General features: G+C 46.6%; 1 protein-coding gene across 3 annotated transcripts; it reads left to right on the forward strand.

Annotated features, from left to right (window-relative positions):
- PANK2 (pantothenate kinase 2) lies at positions 1-15,234 on the forward strand. Of its 3 annotated transcripts, XM_009290691.2 has the most exons (7): positions 10-991; positions 8,017-8,369; positions 9,427-9,680; positions 10,728-10,904; positions 11,154-11,277; positions 13,737-13,862; positions 14,321-15,234. In XM_009290691.2, exons 2-7 carry the CDS (start codon positions 8,262-8,264, stop codon positions 14,369-14,371), a joined length of 840 nt encoding a protein of 279 aa, XP_009288966.1. In that variant the 5' UTR covers positions 10-991; positions 8,017-8,261; the 3' UTR covers positions 14,372-15,234. The 3 variants fall into 3 exon arrangements, with proteins under 3 accessions (XP_009288964.1, XP_009288966.1, XP_019330518.1); XM_009290689.2 differs by lacking the exon at positions 14,321-15,234 and having other exon boundaries at positions 1-991; positions 13,737-14,311; XM_019474973.1 differs by lacking the exons at positions 10-991; positions 8,017-8,369; positions 13,737-13,862; positions 14,321-15,234 and adding an exon at positions 12,346-12,708 and having other exon boundaries at positions 9,081-9,680.
- The last annotated feature ends 6 nt before the right edge of the window (positions 15,235-15,240 follow it).

Consider the following 15,240-nt stretch of genomic DNA (forward strand, 5'->3'; position numbering starts at 1 on the left):
TGGAAGGTCAGCGTAGTGCGATTCGGGATTACAGTGTAGCCTGTCTTTCCTAAATGATTTTTGTGATAATTGAAAGAGAAATATACTGGAGCAAGTACGTCCCTTAATAGGGACAACGTCTGATGTCAGAGTAAATTACATTTTGAAGTTAAAACGCTCGATCCCACCTTAAGGAAGATTCAAGCAAGCCTAAATGAAAGCAAGCCGCTTAATGGGCGTCTGATCAAAAATGTCCTACTTTAGCTCCCGCTTGTCTGCTGCTGGTATGTGGCAAACAAGCTCGGTGACCTTGAGGCTTGTCTTGCTGGCAGATGCCCTGGCAGATGAGCCCTGCTTCCCCAGGAATGAAAGGATTTCAGCAGGCTGCGGTTCAAGCTCGTGATCTTTCTTCCTCCGTAGTCGTCTGTCTGTACCAGTAATGTGCAGCGAGGACCGTTTCACTGCAGAGATCGGGGAAGGTCTGAGACCGAGGGGAATTAGATTGGATATATCTGAAATAACCTGACCTGCAACAGTACAACCGACGTCCGAGCTGCCTGCCTTCGTGCATCTCGGGCTATTAAATGTTTCTTGGTGTGCCTCATAGGAACTAAAGAGCTTTATCGCGGACACCGTGATTTTCCATATGCCACAGGTAAAAGGAGGAGAAGTCAAGGACGCTGTTGCTCTCAGGAGGGAGTGAGAAGCATCCGTGAAAATGTTGTGAAGCAGAGATTTGTTGAAGTTCCTAGCTGCTTTGGAGTATTATGTTGGTGGGGTGTGAAGGGGAGCTTGACAGGATTATTCGTACAGGCAGAAATGGTAATACAGAAAAAGCTTTATCGCCTCCAGAGGCAATACAGAAGAATTCCTTTCTGGTAATGAATTATCGGTGCCGTTATTGAAGTCTACGCTTAAAAACTGGATTGGAAATACCCCGGATGAGTAAAGAGGATATTCACATTTGCATTTACTTGAACGTAACTGTGGGATACCAAATGGCTTGCTGTGGGTAGGTTTAAGTGCCAGGCATAAAACTGATGATGACCAGATCGTAACGAGCAGGGCAATATTTTGCTGTAATCAATCTTCCTTACGATAAGAGAAATAGGTCAGCGATTCAGTTTGTCAGCTTCCCCCGCTCTCCTGGCTCTCCTGTGCTGCTGCAGCGCTCTTCTGAAAACCTGGCTTCCTTGACAGAGATGAGTTTAGGTTATTTAACAAAGGATGCCTCTCCTTCCTGCGGCCTGTTTGTTAGTTCTCTGAAAAAAAAAATAAAAAATAGCTTGTTTTGATGCTTTTGCCAGGCATCATCCATAATGTTTCACTGTTTGGCAAAAGGGGAGGGGAAGTAAGTTGCATGAAGTGTATTTGTATTGTAGGGTGTCCATGAATTCCAAAAGAAAGCCTGTACCTAAAATGTCCAGAAGAGCATCCTGCAAATAGTTTCTAAAAATGTATGCATGTGTGTTTTTTTTTAAAAAAAAAAAAGCATGTCCTCATCCGTTCTGTAGTCCTTTCAACTGATACTTTTTTTTTTTTAAAGTTTTAGTATTTTCTGTCAGAATCATGCAAAGACGTTAACGTGCACATTGCTTTAAATTCTCAGTATACACAGTATGCAAGTAGAGGTACAAATAAAATACTGTTTTGGCAGCTCCGTTGCGGTACAAAATTCAAGCTTTGATTCTTATGTACCTTTTTATGTTTTGGAATCGTGTACGAAATATGAATTCCTAGCAGAGCCTATTTTTAGAGATGGGAGGATATGTAGACTTAGTGTCACTTTATATTAAATGCTGATGAATATTCGTTTTCCCTCCAGCTGTAAAATTTCCATTGTGGTATAACGCTATTAAAATATAATGTTGACTATTTTAGAGTAAGCACAGAGGTGCTGTCATACGCTCAACTAAATCGTCAGTCTTCGTTGCTCCTCTGCAGGCTAATCTTTTTAGCTTCTGGTATAATTGGCTCATAACTTAAGGATCAGTCTGAAATACGACTTGAGCTGCTTGTCGTACGAAGAAAATCCACCATGGAGATCTTTAATTATATCGCCTCTTTCATCTTGATGCTTCTGCAGCTTCCAAAATAAGTCTGTTGAGGCTTTTTTATTTACATAGTGTCCAGTTTTATAAAGTAATTTACATAACAAATAAAGGCATTGTATTTTTCTTGCCCCAAGGAGCTTGCAGTCTAACTCTAAAAGGGATTCGAAGATGAAGGGAGGGTGGCAGCTCTTGCTGTGGGAGCACCTAGTATCCCTGAGCTTTTCTGTGTGCGAGGTTATTTAGTGCTAGCTGTAAGCCCTTAACATTGTTTGGAGTCTGGTCTTTTGTTTGTTGTTGCGTATCCATAGATCTGCCCTTTAGAAGAAAGTTTATTTTTAAGAGGAAGAGCCCTATGTAAACCGCATGTATGAAAATGTACGTATCGAGCTGCTTTTTAAAAGTGTCTCTGCTAAGGGAGAACAGTACTTTGTCTGGCCAAAAGGTGAAGAATTTTTTTCTTGGAGAAAAGTTTGCTCTAAGGATGCTTTGTAACTGCTGTTGCAGTGTGTTGCGTTAGGGAAGCAAATGAAAACAAGGCTCGTCGTCGTGTGCCTGATCTGCTGAGTGGTGCCACGACCTTGCCAGCTCCTTAAGTCACCTTCTTCGTACCCTCGCTACTTTTCACGCTGAATACCGTTGGAGTTATTTTGTCTTACGCGATGATTGAGAGCGGGGTTAGTGGCTGTCATCGTGCTAACAAAGTCATACAGAGAGTTTCGTTAAGGAAAAGACTGTAGAAGGTTTTGAATGGAGAACAGTTCTGGCTTTGAGAAGAGGATTTCCTGCCTTTCTTGTAAGTGCCCAAATACCCAGGGAGAGACTAAACGCTTCCCGGAAGGTCCAGAGGTTCGCACCGCCGTGCCCTTCCCGTGCTCTGCCTGCGGGTTTCTCATCCTCCCCGTCGTTCTCAGGCTGGTAAGCCCTCGGAAAGGAGGGACGTGTGAGGCTCTTTCCCAGCACGGAGGGCTCCAAGTAGCAGCGGGGAGGCGGTGAAGAGAGGCAGCGTTTGCATTTTCTGCCTTGGCCGTTAAAGCTGGCGTCTTCTTGCGCTGGTTATTTCAGCAGAAGCTTCTGACTGAGAAAAATCAGCCTCCGGGCTGCCCAAAGGCTCCTGGATGCCACCAGTTCTCGCGCTGCTCTAGAACTGCCGTCTTCTGCAGCAGCTCTCTTGCAAAAAATGCTGCAGAGGCTTGCAAGGGAGAGATCTCTGGATGCCTTTCAACTTGCACTGTAGATGCTGGGAAAAACCAGTGTTTTAAGAGAAATGTCGGTAGCAGATGGTGATGGCGTTCGTCCAAGAGAGCTTCCTCCTTCCTCCCTTTGAAGGCAGGGATTTTTCTAGTTCTCAGATACGGAAGAGCTGTTGCTGCCCTGCATGTTCGTGTTGGCTGACTTCCTCGAAGTGTAAGGGAAAAAAAAACGGTTCTCCACGTCGTTGAAATAATTTCTTCCTCTTGTTTGTGTGCCACACCCCTTTCCTACAGAAATGGGCCTGTAGGGGAAGTTTTGTCCCTGCCCCAGATTATCTGAGTGCTCTGTGCAGGTTTTACTGCATAGAAAATCCTTTACGATATGGTAAAGAAGTGCTTAATTTTGAGCTAGCACACTTCTTCCTTGGATTCGTAACCTGTGGCTGGGATGTATGTAACGAGAGATCCATAATTAAGAATCATTTGGTTGAAGTTAATTACCTTAATAGGCTATCTTTTAGAATTTATCCCTGGTGACTCACTGAAGGTGTAGCCGAGCTGTTGGCAGATGGAGAACACCAGCTGCTCCGTGCAGAGGTTTTCTGCAGCTGGTGCTGCACGGGTGTGTGGAGCCAGCTCCGGTCTGAGGCCGTGGCCCTGCACGGGGGGTCGGATGTTCTTTCCGCGGCCAGCTGGGATTCAGCGGGGCCGGTGCTGAGCGAAGACTAGTAAGCCCTGAGCCCAACCTGACTGCAGTTTACACCAAGCTCTGCAGGCATCGTTCCTGTTTCCCCGTTAGCCGTGTCTTCTGGCGTGTGAGACGGTGGATAACTGGCGTGGTTTAACCCCACGCCTGATGTTCTGCTAGTTCAGTGGCGACTATAACACCTAAATAAAAAGTAAATTTATATATATTAAAAAAACAAAGGTCCTGAGGGTGCTAAAAAACGAAGTCCTGAGGGTGCTGAGAATGAGCTGGGGTGAAGTTTCTAAGGAGCTGCTACCTTTTTTTTGTGACTAGGAAAGCTTCCTAAACTGATGGACCGAGTTGGTGATTCTCATGCCCTAAAATCTGAGGGGGCACGTGTGTGTGTGTGTGTCCCTGAATGTAGGAGCTTGGTGTGTGAAATTCACAACCAACTTTAAAATGAATTAGTGTTATTCTACTGAACAAATGCATGTACTACCAGCTGAGTGTCTACTCTGAAGTGGAAGCCTGTTAGCTTGCGATGAAGCAGCCTGTATGGCATTTTCAGTTACCTGGCTTCAGTGGGGCGCCGTGCCTTAGTTTTTCATAGAATCGTTAAGGTTGGAAAAGACCTCTAAGATCATCGAGTCCAACCGTCGACCCAACACCACCATGTCCACTAAACCATGTCCCTAAGCGCCTCATCTACACGTCTTTTAAATACCTCCAGGGATAGGGACTCCACCACTTCCCTGGGCAGCCTGTTCCAATGTTTAACCACTTTTGGATGCTTTTGTGCTGCACCTCAATGAGGGCATCTCCGAGACCCCGTCCTCTGCTCTCTCCCTGTTTTCACCCTTGCGTAGCCTGGCAAAGTGAGGTTGGGGAGAGGATTGCTGTCTCTAAATACGAGAGTGGGGGTGCTTTAAAAAAAGAAAAAAAAATGCAGGCTTCATAATGCAGAAAAAAAATTGCGTGTCCTGACAGGAATAAATACATTCCAGAAATCAAAAGGAGGTTTCCCAGCACCAGGGCAGGAGGTTTCTGGAACCAATCCCTTCGTCAGAGCAGAGACAACAAAGCAGCCAAGTGCTTTTAAGATTGGGAAATCTGTGAAAAGGGAGTGCGGGATGTCAGTGACCATGACAGACAGGAGAAGACTTGGCTGAGTAACGTGGGAAGCCTCTTCCTGTTCCTTTCCTTGCGTAGAGCTTGTTAGTTTTCCAGCAGGGTTTAAGCAGTATGGAAGAGCACAGTGAACGTGGGGAAGCTGGTTTTAGTGATCATATACATGAACTGGGTATTAAAATAGAGGGGTGTTTACCAGTTGCAGTCACTGGAGGGACCGGAGCAGCAGCAGAAGGCTCTGGTTTGCCTGCCAGTGGCCTATTTTTACCTGTGTGACGTTGGTGGTATTTTTATTGCTTCTTCTCTCAATAGCAGGGCATGATCCTTGTTCAAAGCATTTTTCTGCGGTAGTTAGTTGATAAATCTAGGACTTTGATTCAAAGAAAGACAAAATACTTCGAGGGGCTCCTATTCTGCCATTAATACGGGGACTGCTGACGTATGGATGTATGTGCCACATTGGAGATGGCTGTAATACCGCATCAGGTGGGCCTGTGCGCAGGTTTTTAGGTTTAAGGTGTCAGAAGAGCAGGCGAGTGAAGCAAGCGGACGCTCGGTGGGTTTTGTTTGCTGTCCTGATGCCTGCCACGCAGAAGTAGAGCGTCCATCTCCCTGTTGGAGTGGTCGTGGTCTCTGACTTCTGTTTGCCAGCGGGGGAAGATGCAGCAGCTCAGCTGCTGTTGCCGCACTCCTCCATGACAAGGCCCTTTCTTTTGGGGGTACAGAAATCCTGGAGTTTGTCCCGCCTTTCCCTTCGCTTATACTCTGGGGTCTTGGACTCCCCTTCCTATGAGGGTGCTCCTCCTGGTCTGGTGTCCCCAGGGGTATGGTTCTCCTCACGTTGCATGATGACGCCCGGGCAGCCAACGTTCCTCTCTCGAGAAGTAACTTAACTGTCTAATTTAGCTATAGTAAGGTTTGCTTGAGGGAGTCTTGAAATAAGATGCGTATGCTAAGCTTTCCTCCAAGTAAAGCACTTGGTAGACTTCCCATCCTGAAATGCTGATGGAGTTTGCAGTCCTGAAATTCATTTAAGGAGTGCGCAGTGAGAAATTGTCCGAAGTCCTTGAATTGCTCCCGCTTTCTCCCTCCATTGGGCTGTGATGCAGATTTCTCTCTCTCTTTCTCATTCGTGAACGGTTGTTTTTACGTCTGTTCTTGTTTGAAGTAAATGCATTAGAAATAGAGGATGATCGAGATTTGGGCGTGCCTCCTAAAACAGAGTTTGCATCTTCTCTCAGGATTTCTTTTGGTGATGGTTGGGGGTGGCCTCTATGGAAATAGATAAAAATAACTCAGTGGTTATTCATGAACGTGGGTAGCTGATGGCTCTAGCAGCTCCTGGGGAACTGTGATGCTCTGAAAGGGCCTGTCTTACCTCCGCTCTGTGCAGCGACCAAGTTAACCCGCCGAGGGGAGAATACATCATCTTCAAACATGTGCTTGCCTGTCGGGTTTCTGGCTTTTCAAAGATCGTTTGGTCTGGGAGTGAGTTTCCCTCCTGCCCCTGAGTTGCTTTCTTTGCTGTCCAGCTTGCTTAAGTGTTGCCTCTGGGTGTTTGGGTGTTGCTCTCTGACTGCTTAGTGCTCCTGCAGCTCGCGCGGCGGGGCCTCGGCGTGCACCTCCTGCGCTGCTGGGACGGGGGGGGACAAGGAACATGCTCTCACTTGGGCGACTCTGCGTTCTGGGGATGGCTGCTGCTTCCCCGAGTTTAACCGGAGGGGTGCCCGCTTTCAAATGGCGGTAGGAACAAGGGCTTCTTCGTGTTGCACGCTTATCTGTCTGCAGATAAGCAAACATATATTGCAAAAATGACAGTAGCACGTTATCATGCCTGTCTCTGACATGTAAAGGAACATGCTCTCGCTTGGGCGACTCTGCGTTCTGGGGATGGCTGCTGCTTCCCCGAGTTTAACCGGAGGGGTGCCCGCTTTCAAATGGCAGTAGGAACAAGGGCTTCTTCGTGTTGCACGCTTATCTGTCTGCAGATAAGCAAACATATATTGCAAAAATGACAGTAGCACGTTATCATGCCTGTCTCTGACATGTAAGAATTTTGCTAAAACCCGAGATCCTTCTTTCCAGAGGAACGTTAGTAACATCTATGCTGCATTCAGGTTTATTTTCTAAACATTCCTTTTTTCTTTTTGGAAAAAAACGTAAGGGTTTAATCCTGCTGCCGTAAGCCATAACATCTGGCTACATTTTTCTCTTTGCTCTGGAGCCGATGCATCTTGTTAGCTCTAGTCTATCCTTTAGCTCGTTAATAGTAATATTAATCTGTTCCAGTTCTCAGCTCTAATCGCAGATTCCATCTGATCAGGGTTTTCTCTTGATCATTTCCAAGCAGCTCATTATCTAATACAGCTGTAAATGTTGCTGGGCCTGACACTAATGCATATTTTGTACCACGGGGGAATTTGACTAATAAAATAATCCAATTAGACATTTGTTTTTGTCTCCCTGGGGCATCTTAGATTACTTGTCTACCTCAGTTATGTCTTGTAATTAGTTAACGTTTGTACACCCCTTTGATGTAAAAGCACTGGTATTATCCTTGGCTCTGGCTCTGGATCAGAACTTTATAAAAGAAATAGCTGGGGATTAAAATTGCAGCAGTATCTAGTGGGTGTACGGATACCGTCAGACCTGTGCTTGTCCGTATCTTCAGTGCTGCGCGGTGGTGGTGGTGGAAGTATTTTGAGGATTGCGTATCAGGTGTTGGGAGCTCCTGAACACGAGGTGTCTCAAAACAGGAGTTCAGTCTGTGTACAGAGGAGTCTCGGCCACGTTTGTCAAAGACAGACCAGACTGCTAACGTTTGTTTTCCGCTTTAGAAATGAATAGATCAAACGGGCCTGCATTTTGGAGTCCCTAGAGAATTGCATGAATTAATTCAGTTTTTAAGTGTTTTGCTGGTGGTATGACAGTATCAAACCCTGTTTCTTTTTCTCCACCCCCCCCCTTCTCTCTTTAGTCTTTCCTTGGTTTGGCTTGGATATTGGAGGGACCTTGGTCAAACTTGTTTATTTTGAACCAAAGGACATCACCGCTGAAGAGGAGGAGGAGGAAGTGGAAAATCTCAAAAGCATCCGCAAATACCTGACATCAAATGTAGCCTACGGATCTACAGGCATTCGGGATGTGCACCTTGAACTAAAGGACCTTACCCTGTGTGGACGTAAAGGCAATCTGCACTTTATACGCTTTCCTACTCATGACATGCCTGCTTTTATTCAAATGGGAAGCGAAAAACACTTCTCGAGCCTCCATACTACCTTATGTGCCACGGGAGGTGGAGCGTACAAATTTGAGCAGGACTTTCGCACAGTATGCATTTTTGGCTTCTATACGATTAGGCTCTGGTAGTGAAATTTTTTTTTAAAGCTTAAAACTAGAACACTCGCTCTGCAGACTCTAAAACATCTCTAAATCTTAGCTTTGGAAGAGTGTACCTAACTCAAATTAAACTTGGTTCGGGAAACAGCATGTGGACTCAAGTTCGCATCTCCAAATCTGGATACTTTCTTTCCTGAAAGTGCATGTAACAATCCTGTAACTAAAATTATGCACTAACTTCCATGGCGTGTGCTCTTACAAGACTTTCTCTGTGTCATTAATCTCTGATTATGCTGATCTCGGTCTTGTGGGTTTTTTTCCCCCAATGCCGGTCTTTCACACGCTTAGTATTTGTTTTATCGTTCCTTTGCTCATGTGGTTTCATTTCTAACACACATGCGAGCGAGCTGATTGAGGTTCAGTCAGATTTGGTGGTAAATTAACTGAAAGGAGGTTAGTAGTTGGGATTTGACATCATCATGTGGCTTCATTGTAAGTTTGATTCTCGTTCACAGGTGAAAACACGTGTGATAAATACTTCGTTTAACCAGGGCTTGAAAAAGTGCCTCAAATAAAGAGGCTTTTTGTGCAGTCGAGGCAGTGACACGAGGGGAAAACAATTTCATAACTTCCTCTGTTTTCTGGGTGGTTTTTTGGTTGTGGTTTGGGGGGGGGATTTTTTTTTGGTCCAACAGTTAAGTCCCTTCTCATTTTTCTTTGTTTTTCATGCTAATGCCTCAGAGTCAGGGCCTCAGTCAGGCCCGTGGAAGTTGATCCGGTGTCTGCGGATCCAACTGTTCGTTTCCCCGCGCTCCCACGTCTGCACACTGTAGGGCCGGGGTAGTCAGCAGTCCGTGTGCGCGGGGAAAGACGGAGCCCTCCTCTGATCTGTGCTTCTCTCTCAGCCACCACGGGGAGCAGTGGAGATAGCTGAATTCAGCTGGCAGGGAACGCGTTTTTCTAGCCCTGAGCGTAAACACTTCAGATCCCTAGCTACTTCTTGAATATTCTTCCTTCTTCTTTTTTTTTTTTTATTTTTTCCCGCCAGATGGGTGACCTTCAGCTCTGTAAGCTAGATGAACTCGATTGCCTTATTAAAGGAGTTTTGTACATTGATTCAGTGGGATTCAATGGACGTTCGGAGTGCTACTATTTTGAAAACCCGACGGATGCTGAAAGATGTCAGAAGCTCCCGTTCAACCTGGAGAATCCATATCCTCTCCTTTTGGTGAACATTGGCTCAGGGGTCAGCATTTTGGCTGTGTATTCAAAAGAAAACTACAAACGGGTAACGGGCACCAGGTGAGTGCTGGGGGGGGGTAAATTCACTTTGAGTTTTATTTTAGAATCTGGAATGTATTTCTGCATTGTCGACGGCGTTTTCAGGGACAAGCTGCATTAAAGGTGGGGAGTTGAATGACTGAGCTGCTGCTTTCACTGCCGTCCCTCATTTCTGCCGACAAAGATCCCTCTTGGAAGAGAGATTCCGAATTTCACGTTTTGGTTTCCTTACTGCAACCAGTCTCTTTAATCCCTACAGCAGGGCAACTGAAAAAACAGCTTCTGAACTGTTTGGTTTTATTTGCCACCAGAGAGATGCCATAGTTTGGGATTATCCCAAATATACTCATAATGATCACGTTAACAACTGTTAGCTTTGATCCCAGCAGTAGAGATTTGCATCCTGACTGCCGAAAGTCACCTTACTTTGGTGGAAGGGATGCTGGCACGGCAGTAATTCCCCAGAGAGCTGCTGGACTGCTGCAGCGACCCTTCTTGAAGATGTGGCTCTTGTTGCCAGGCAAAGCCAAAGAGCTCTGTGGCTTTAAGCTTTCCTGAATTTCCTGAAAGTTAGCAATAATAATTAAAAAAACCCCACAGTACAGATCTTACTCTTGCTACACGTCACTGTTGGCATGTGCGCACAGTAAAGTGAACAGGACATAGTTTTTTTTTCCCCTGAGTTCTGAATAGCTGTGCCCTAATACTCCAGTTATCCCTCAGGACTAATATTTATTTTAAGATTGACTTCTCTGAGTGCTGGGAAGAAGGTGGGTATTGTAAAATAAGAAAATGAATTTCTCATTTAGAAACATGCCCTCTGCAGAAGGCTGTGAGGGCGTGGGATTCCTTACAGGCTGTAAGTTATTTTTAAGTAACAGATTTAAAGAAAACTGCTGCTCTTCCGAGATTGCTCTCGCTGAAAAGAGAAGGAGCTGAAGGAATGGGGCAACCTGAGCTGACCGAGCGTAGCTGAGTGATCCGAGCTTTCGGCGGAACGAGCCATTTTCTTTCTCTCCGTCTCTTTAGAAGCAAGGCGGGTGACTTTCATTTTGCTTTATGCTGCAGCCTCGGAGGGGGAACCTTTTTTGGTCTCTGCTGCCTTCTTACCGGTTGCTCCACCTTTGAAGAGGCCCTAGAGATGGCGTCCCACGGAGACAGTACCAAAGTGGACAAACTAGTGCGGGACATTTACGGAGGAGACTACGAGCGATTCGGATTGCCGGGCTGGGCTGTAGCGTCCAGGTAATGACTTGACTGATTTTTATTTTCATGGGAGGTTCTGCAAGGCTGAAAAACTGGATTTACGTCTCTTAGGAGAGCTACCGTTCCTTCTGCTGTTCTGTTTTACCAGGTCTAAGTTACTGATAGCAACGCTTTTTAAAGTTAGAAAGAAATACTTCAAGATGAGTCACTTTGGTTAAATTAGCAGTTCCCATTTTCTCCTGGAATGCTGATGCAAACGGACCTTTAACCCGAAAACTCTCTTTACAGCTTTGGAAACATGATGAGCAAGGAGAAGCGGGAATCTGTCAGCAAAGAGGACCTCGCGAAGGCTACTTTAATAACCATCACTAATAACATTGGCTCCATAGCACGGATGTGTGCGCTCAATGAGGTATTAAGGGGACATCTGTTTCATTGCTTCTTGTCTAAAGCATCACTCGTGCTACTGTCACGCAGTACCTCTGTCCCTGCATGTGCTTCTGTAGATGCCTGTTTGTACTCGTCTTTTTGGATGTTCAGTAAGTCGTCATCCGCTCGTTTTGGATTCTTCGGTGAATTTTGTCCTTGCTCGTCTGTGTAGTTTGAGGCAGATCGTTGTGCTGTGAACGGAAGAGCTGTGAATGAATTAGGGTTTGGCTGTTGGTCTCGGTCCTCTGCTTCGTCAGGAGTTAAACGGCTTCTCTGCAGTGGTTTGAGGAACGGTAGGTGTGCGATAAACTACGGCTCTTGGGACCACTGAGAGAGAAGGAAAGGTGGGGCGGAGGGGCGTAGAGGCTGGATACCTTTCCTGTGTTGTTTTTACGAGTTGCTCTCGATTTCTTGGTCAGGCCCCACCGCTTCCACGGCCGTTCCTGTATCTCTGTGCTTTCAGCTTCTTTACAGTGCTGCCTTGTTGCATTCATGTCAAGCAGCATTGTACAGGGCTATGAAAGAACAGAGACATGCTCTCCACTCCATTCTGAGCCTGTTCCCGTGGGGTGGGCTGACGGGGTGAAGCATCCACCCGACTCCTGTCGCTGTTGGCAGGTGCTTACGGTTTACCTTCATTTCCTCCTGAAACGAGGCGAGATTTTATTATAAACAGCCTTGCCCACAACGCACCTGCTGAGTCCTCACCGGAGTACCCAGCTGAGTGCAGAGAGGATGCTGAATAGTTAGGGGAAAGCATTAATGAATGTGGGGACGGAAGGGAAATCCGTAGAAGGACGCGAGTGAAGGAGCACGTAGGACTTGATCCTGATTCCTCGGTCAGAGGAGGAACTGAAAATTATTTTCTTGTTGGAGAGCAAGAAAGCTTCAGAGTTCATCACTTGGCTCAGGAGAACTATTTTGGGATTGAAAAGTTTGGCTGGAAGTCTGACTTAAATCCAAATCTCACTACTTGGTGTTGGTCTTTTTCCTTTCTTTCAGAATTGTGTTGGTTATGGGTTTCTAAATCTTCTTTTTCTCCCCCCCCCAGATGAACAGTAGAGAGCCTTTCAGCTTCTTTAATGATGAGTCAAAGGCTGGAGTTGGGGGGAGAGAGAGGAGATGGCACTTGATGATCAGTGTTCCTAGCCAGTGTAAGGATCTCATAGCAAAAAATCAACCGTTCTATTCAAATTCCTGAGCTAGAAAGGCTGTAGTTACACCGGTGGATTTCCGGGTAGTGTGGAAGAGTCTGAAAAAAACTGTCTTAAAATGACCTGACTGGTACCGCTTTCTGACAGAGTTGTGGATGTTTATAATGTTCTGCAGATCCTGTCCGACACTTTCAGCAGTCACTTAATTCATAGAATCATGGAATCGTTTAGGTTGGAAAAGACCTTTAAGATCATCGAGTCCAACCGCTAACTGAACACTGCCAAGTCCACCACTAAACCATGTCCCTAAGCACCTCATCTACACGTCTTTTAAATACCTCCAGGGATGGGGACTCCACCACTTCCCTGGGCAGCCTGTTCCAGTGCTTGACAACCCTTTCGGTGAAGAAATTTTTCCTCACGTCCAATCTAAACCTCCCCTGGCACAACTTGAAGCCGTTTCCTCTCGTCCTATCGCTTGTTACTTGGGAGAAGAGACCGACCCCACCTCGCTACAACCTCCTTTCAGGGAGTTGTAGAGAGCGATGAGGTCTCCCCTCAGCCTCCTTTTCTCCAGGCTAAACAACCCCAGTTCCCTCAGCCGCTCCTCATCAGACTTGTTCTCCAGACCCCTCACCAGCCTCGTTGCCCTTCTCTGGACACGCTCCAGCACCTCGACGTCCTTCTTGTAGTGAGGGGCCCAAAACTGAACACAGTATTCGAGGTGCGGCCTCACCAGGGCCAAGTACAGTTTTTTTTGTCTTTCGGCGTGGTCTCCGGCCCCTCCCAGTGCAGCTCCTGACCATCTCAGCGCGCCCTTTCTGATCTCACCTTGCTCTTCTGAACCGTCTCTTGCTGCTGCCAGACCCCGAGCCGGCTTGGTGTCATCTCTTGCTTGCAGATCGGCTCTTCTGGGTCCAGTTTTAAGATTCTAAATTCAGAAAGCTGCAAATGCGTGATAACTCTTCTCTCCGCAGCTCCCATCCCCACTCACCGAGGCGGTTACGCTCCTTAGCTGCCAGGAACAGCTATTTGGGGTGATGCGGTTTCTCTGGATCTCGTTGCTTTAGTGTCGAGCGGTGACTTCCCTCCGCTTTCAGCTGGTTGTTTTTCATCAAGTCTCACCGGAAAATGTATTTGAAAAGCTGCACGTGACATTTTTACAAGGCACCATAAGTGTAACTTCTTTCTTCTTACTCTAAGGTGGGGCTTTCATCGTCGCAAGCAGAAAATGGAATTTAGCCTTAATGTTCCTTTTTATTTTTTTTTTTTCCCTTAATACTTGCAGAACATCAATCGGGTGGTGTTCATTGGCAATTTCCTTCGGATCAATACCATTTCAATGAGGCTTCTGGCATATGCTTTGGACTACTGGTCGAAGGGACAGTTAAAAGCACTTTTCTTGGAACATGAGGTGAAATTACTTTCTGTTTTGTCTCGTGTAAAAAGGAAAAGCCTTTGGAGGCTCTGGAAACAGCCGCCTGGAGTCCGTAGCTGTCGGTGTTACACACTGTGCAGCAGGTTCCCGGTGCTTTGTTGCTACAGCCACAGTTACTGCAGTGCCCAGCGTAGGGCCACAAAAAACGTGTGTATCGTTCCAGTAGTTAATATAAGAATTGTTTACTACCAAGCTCGTCTTGCTTGTGAACTTTCTTTTAAGACCATTGACAGTAGAGGTGATTCTGTGCAGCTCTGCTTTCCCATGTAGCAATTACAGTTAGAGTCTGTTTTGTAACGTACCGACCTGTAGTTATTTCTTCCCACCATCTTTTACGAGTCGTTAAAATCACACCGCATGGGTAATGTTCTTGCCTCAGGCGCGTGCCCGTGGTTTGAGGTTTTAATCGATATTCCCGTCTGTTTGCTCTTCAGGGTTATTTCGGTGCAGTCGGCGCTCTTCTGGAACTCCTGGATTCAGCCTGACGCGGTGCAGGTCCTGCACGTTGGACCGAGGAGGTCGGGGGCGCTTCCTGGGTCGCAAAGCCCGTGTTTCGCTTCAAAGCCATCCGTTCGCTGACTGTTACACTAATTGTGCGTGACCTAATGAGAAAAGGAGAGGACTGTTGCGTTTCTGTCTGTAAACAGTTGAACCCAATCTTCAGTTACAGCGCGGGTTTGTTCCGAAGGAGTGTATGTGCAGGTGCAAGCGCCGCCTTCCGTCGGCGTGTCTGGAGCATCTGTAGGGCAGTTAGTCGCTGACGTCAAATAGCCCGTTTTATGCAGTCTTTACATATGTTTAATGGTGGTGACGTAATAGCGGACTTGCACTCTGTTCCCCCCCATCGAGATTCCTCTGAGTGCCGAATGCCTACCCCGCTCGCAGTTTATAGAGTTCAGCTGCCGCGTTTTATGTTCCGCAAACGAAAGGCATCGCGTTCCCGTTACGTGGTAAATTGTCTGTAAAGGGGAAAGGACGTCGGCACGGCCCTGGCGCCGAAAAACCATACGGACCGCTTCTGCCTCCTCTGAACCGTACAGCGGCCTGTCAGACGCCGTTGCGCTGTCGGTGAGGCTTTACTCCTGGTGTCGCAGTTTCTTACCTATGTATAGCAGAGACGAAAGGTAAGGCACAAGTCCTGTGTCTCGGGTTGGTTCCGACCGCAGCCTGTAACGCTTCCGTACTGCCCACGATGCCCTTCGCGACGTGCCGTAGCGCTGGCATAGCGTTAGGAGCGTCCGTCGGCCTCTGACCTTGAGATCTGCTGGAAGCAAATTTGAAGGTGAAATAGCAGGGTTTGGGTTTGGGGTTGGTTTGTTTGTGGGTTTTTTTTTTTGTGTTGTAAAACTGGGCT

This window comes from Aptenodytes forsteri, unplaced genomic scaffold (genome assembly GCF_000699145.1).
Source record: "Aptenodytes forsteri isolate BGI_AS27 unplaced genomic scaffold, ASM69914v1 Scaffold236, whole genome shotgun sequence".
Taxonomy (NCBI): Eukaryota; Metazoa; Chordata; class Aves; order Sphenisciformes; family Spheniscidae; genus Aptenodytes; species Aptenodytes forsteri.

What these genes read in the sequence shown, in the direction of transcription:
- PANK2 (XM_009290689.2), top strand. Translation starts at nt 8,262, where the DNA reads ATGCCTGCTTTTATTCAAATGGGAAGCGAAAAACACTTCTCGAGCCTC. An exon ending in AAACGGGTAACGGGCACCAG is followed by an intron (nt 9,681 to 10,727) that starts GTGAGTGCTGGG and finishes TTTATGCTGCAG; the next exon opens with CCTCGGAGGGGGAACCTTTT. An exon ending in GGCTGGGCTGTAGCGTCCAG is followed by an intron (nt 10,905 to 11,153) that starts GTAATGACTTGA and finishes CTCTCTTTACAG; the next exon opens with CTTTGGAAACATGATGAGCA.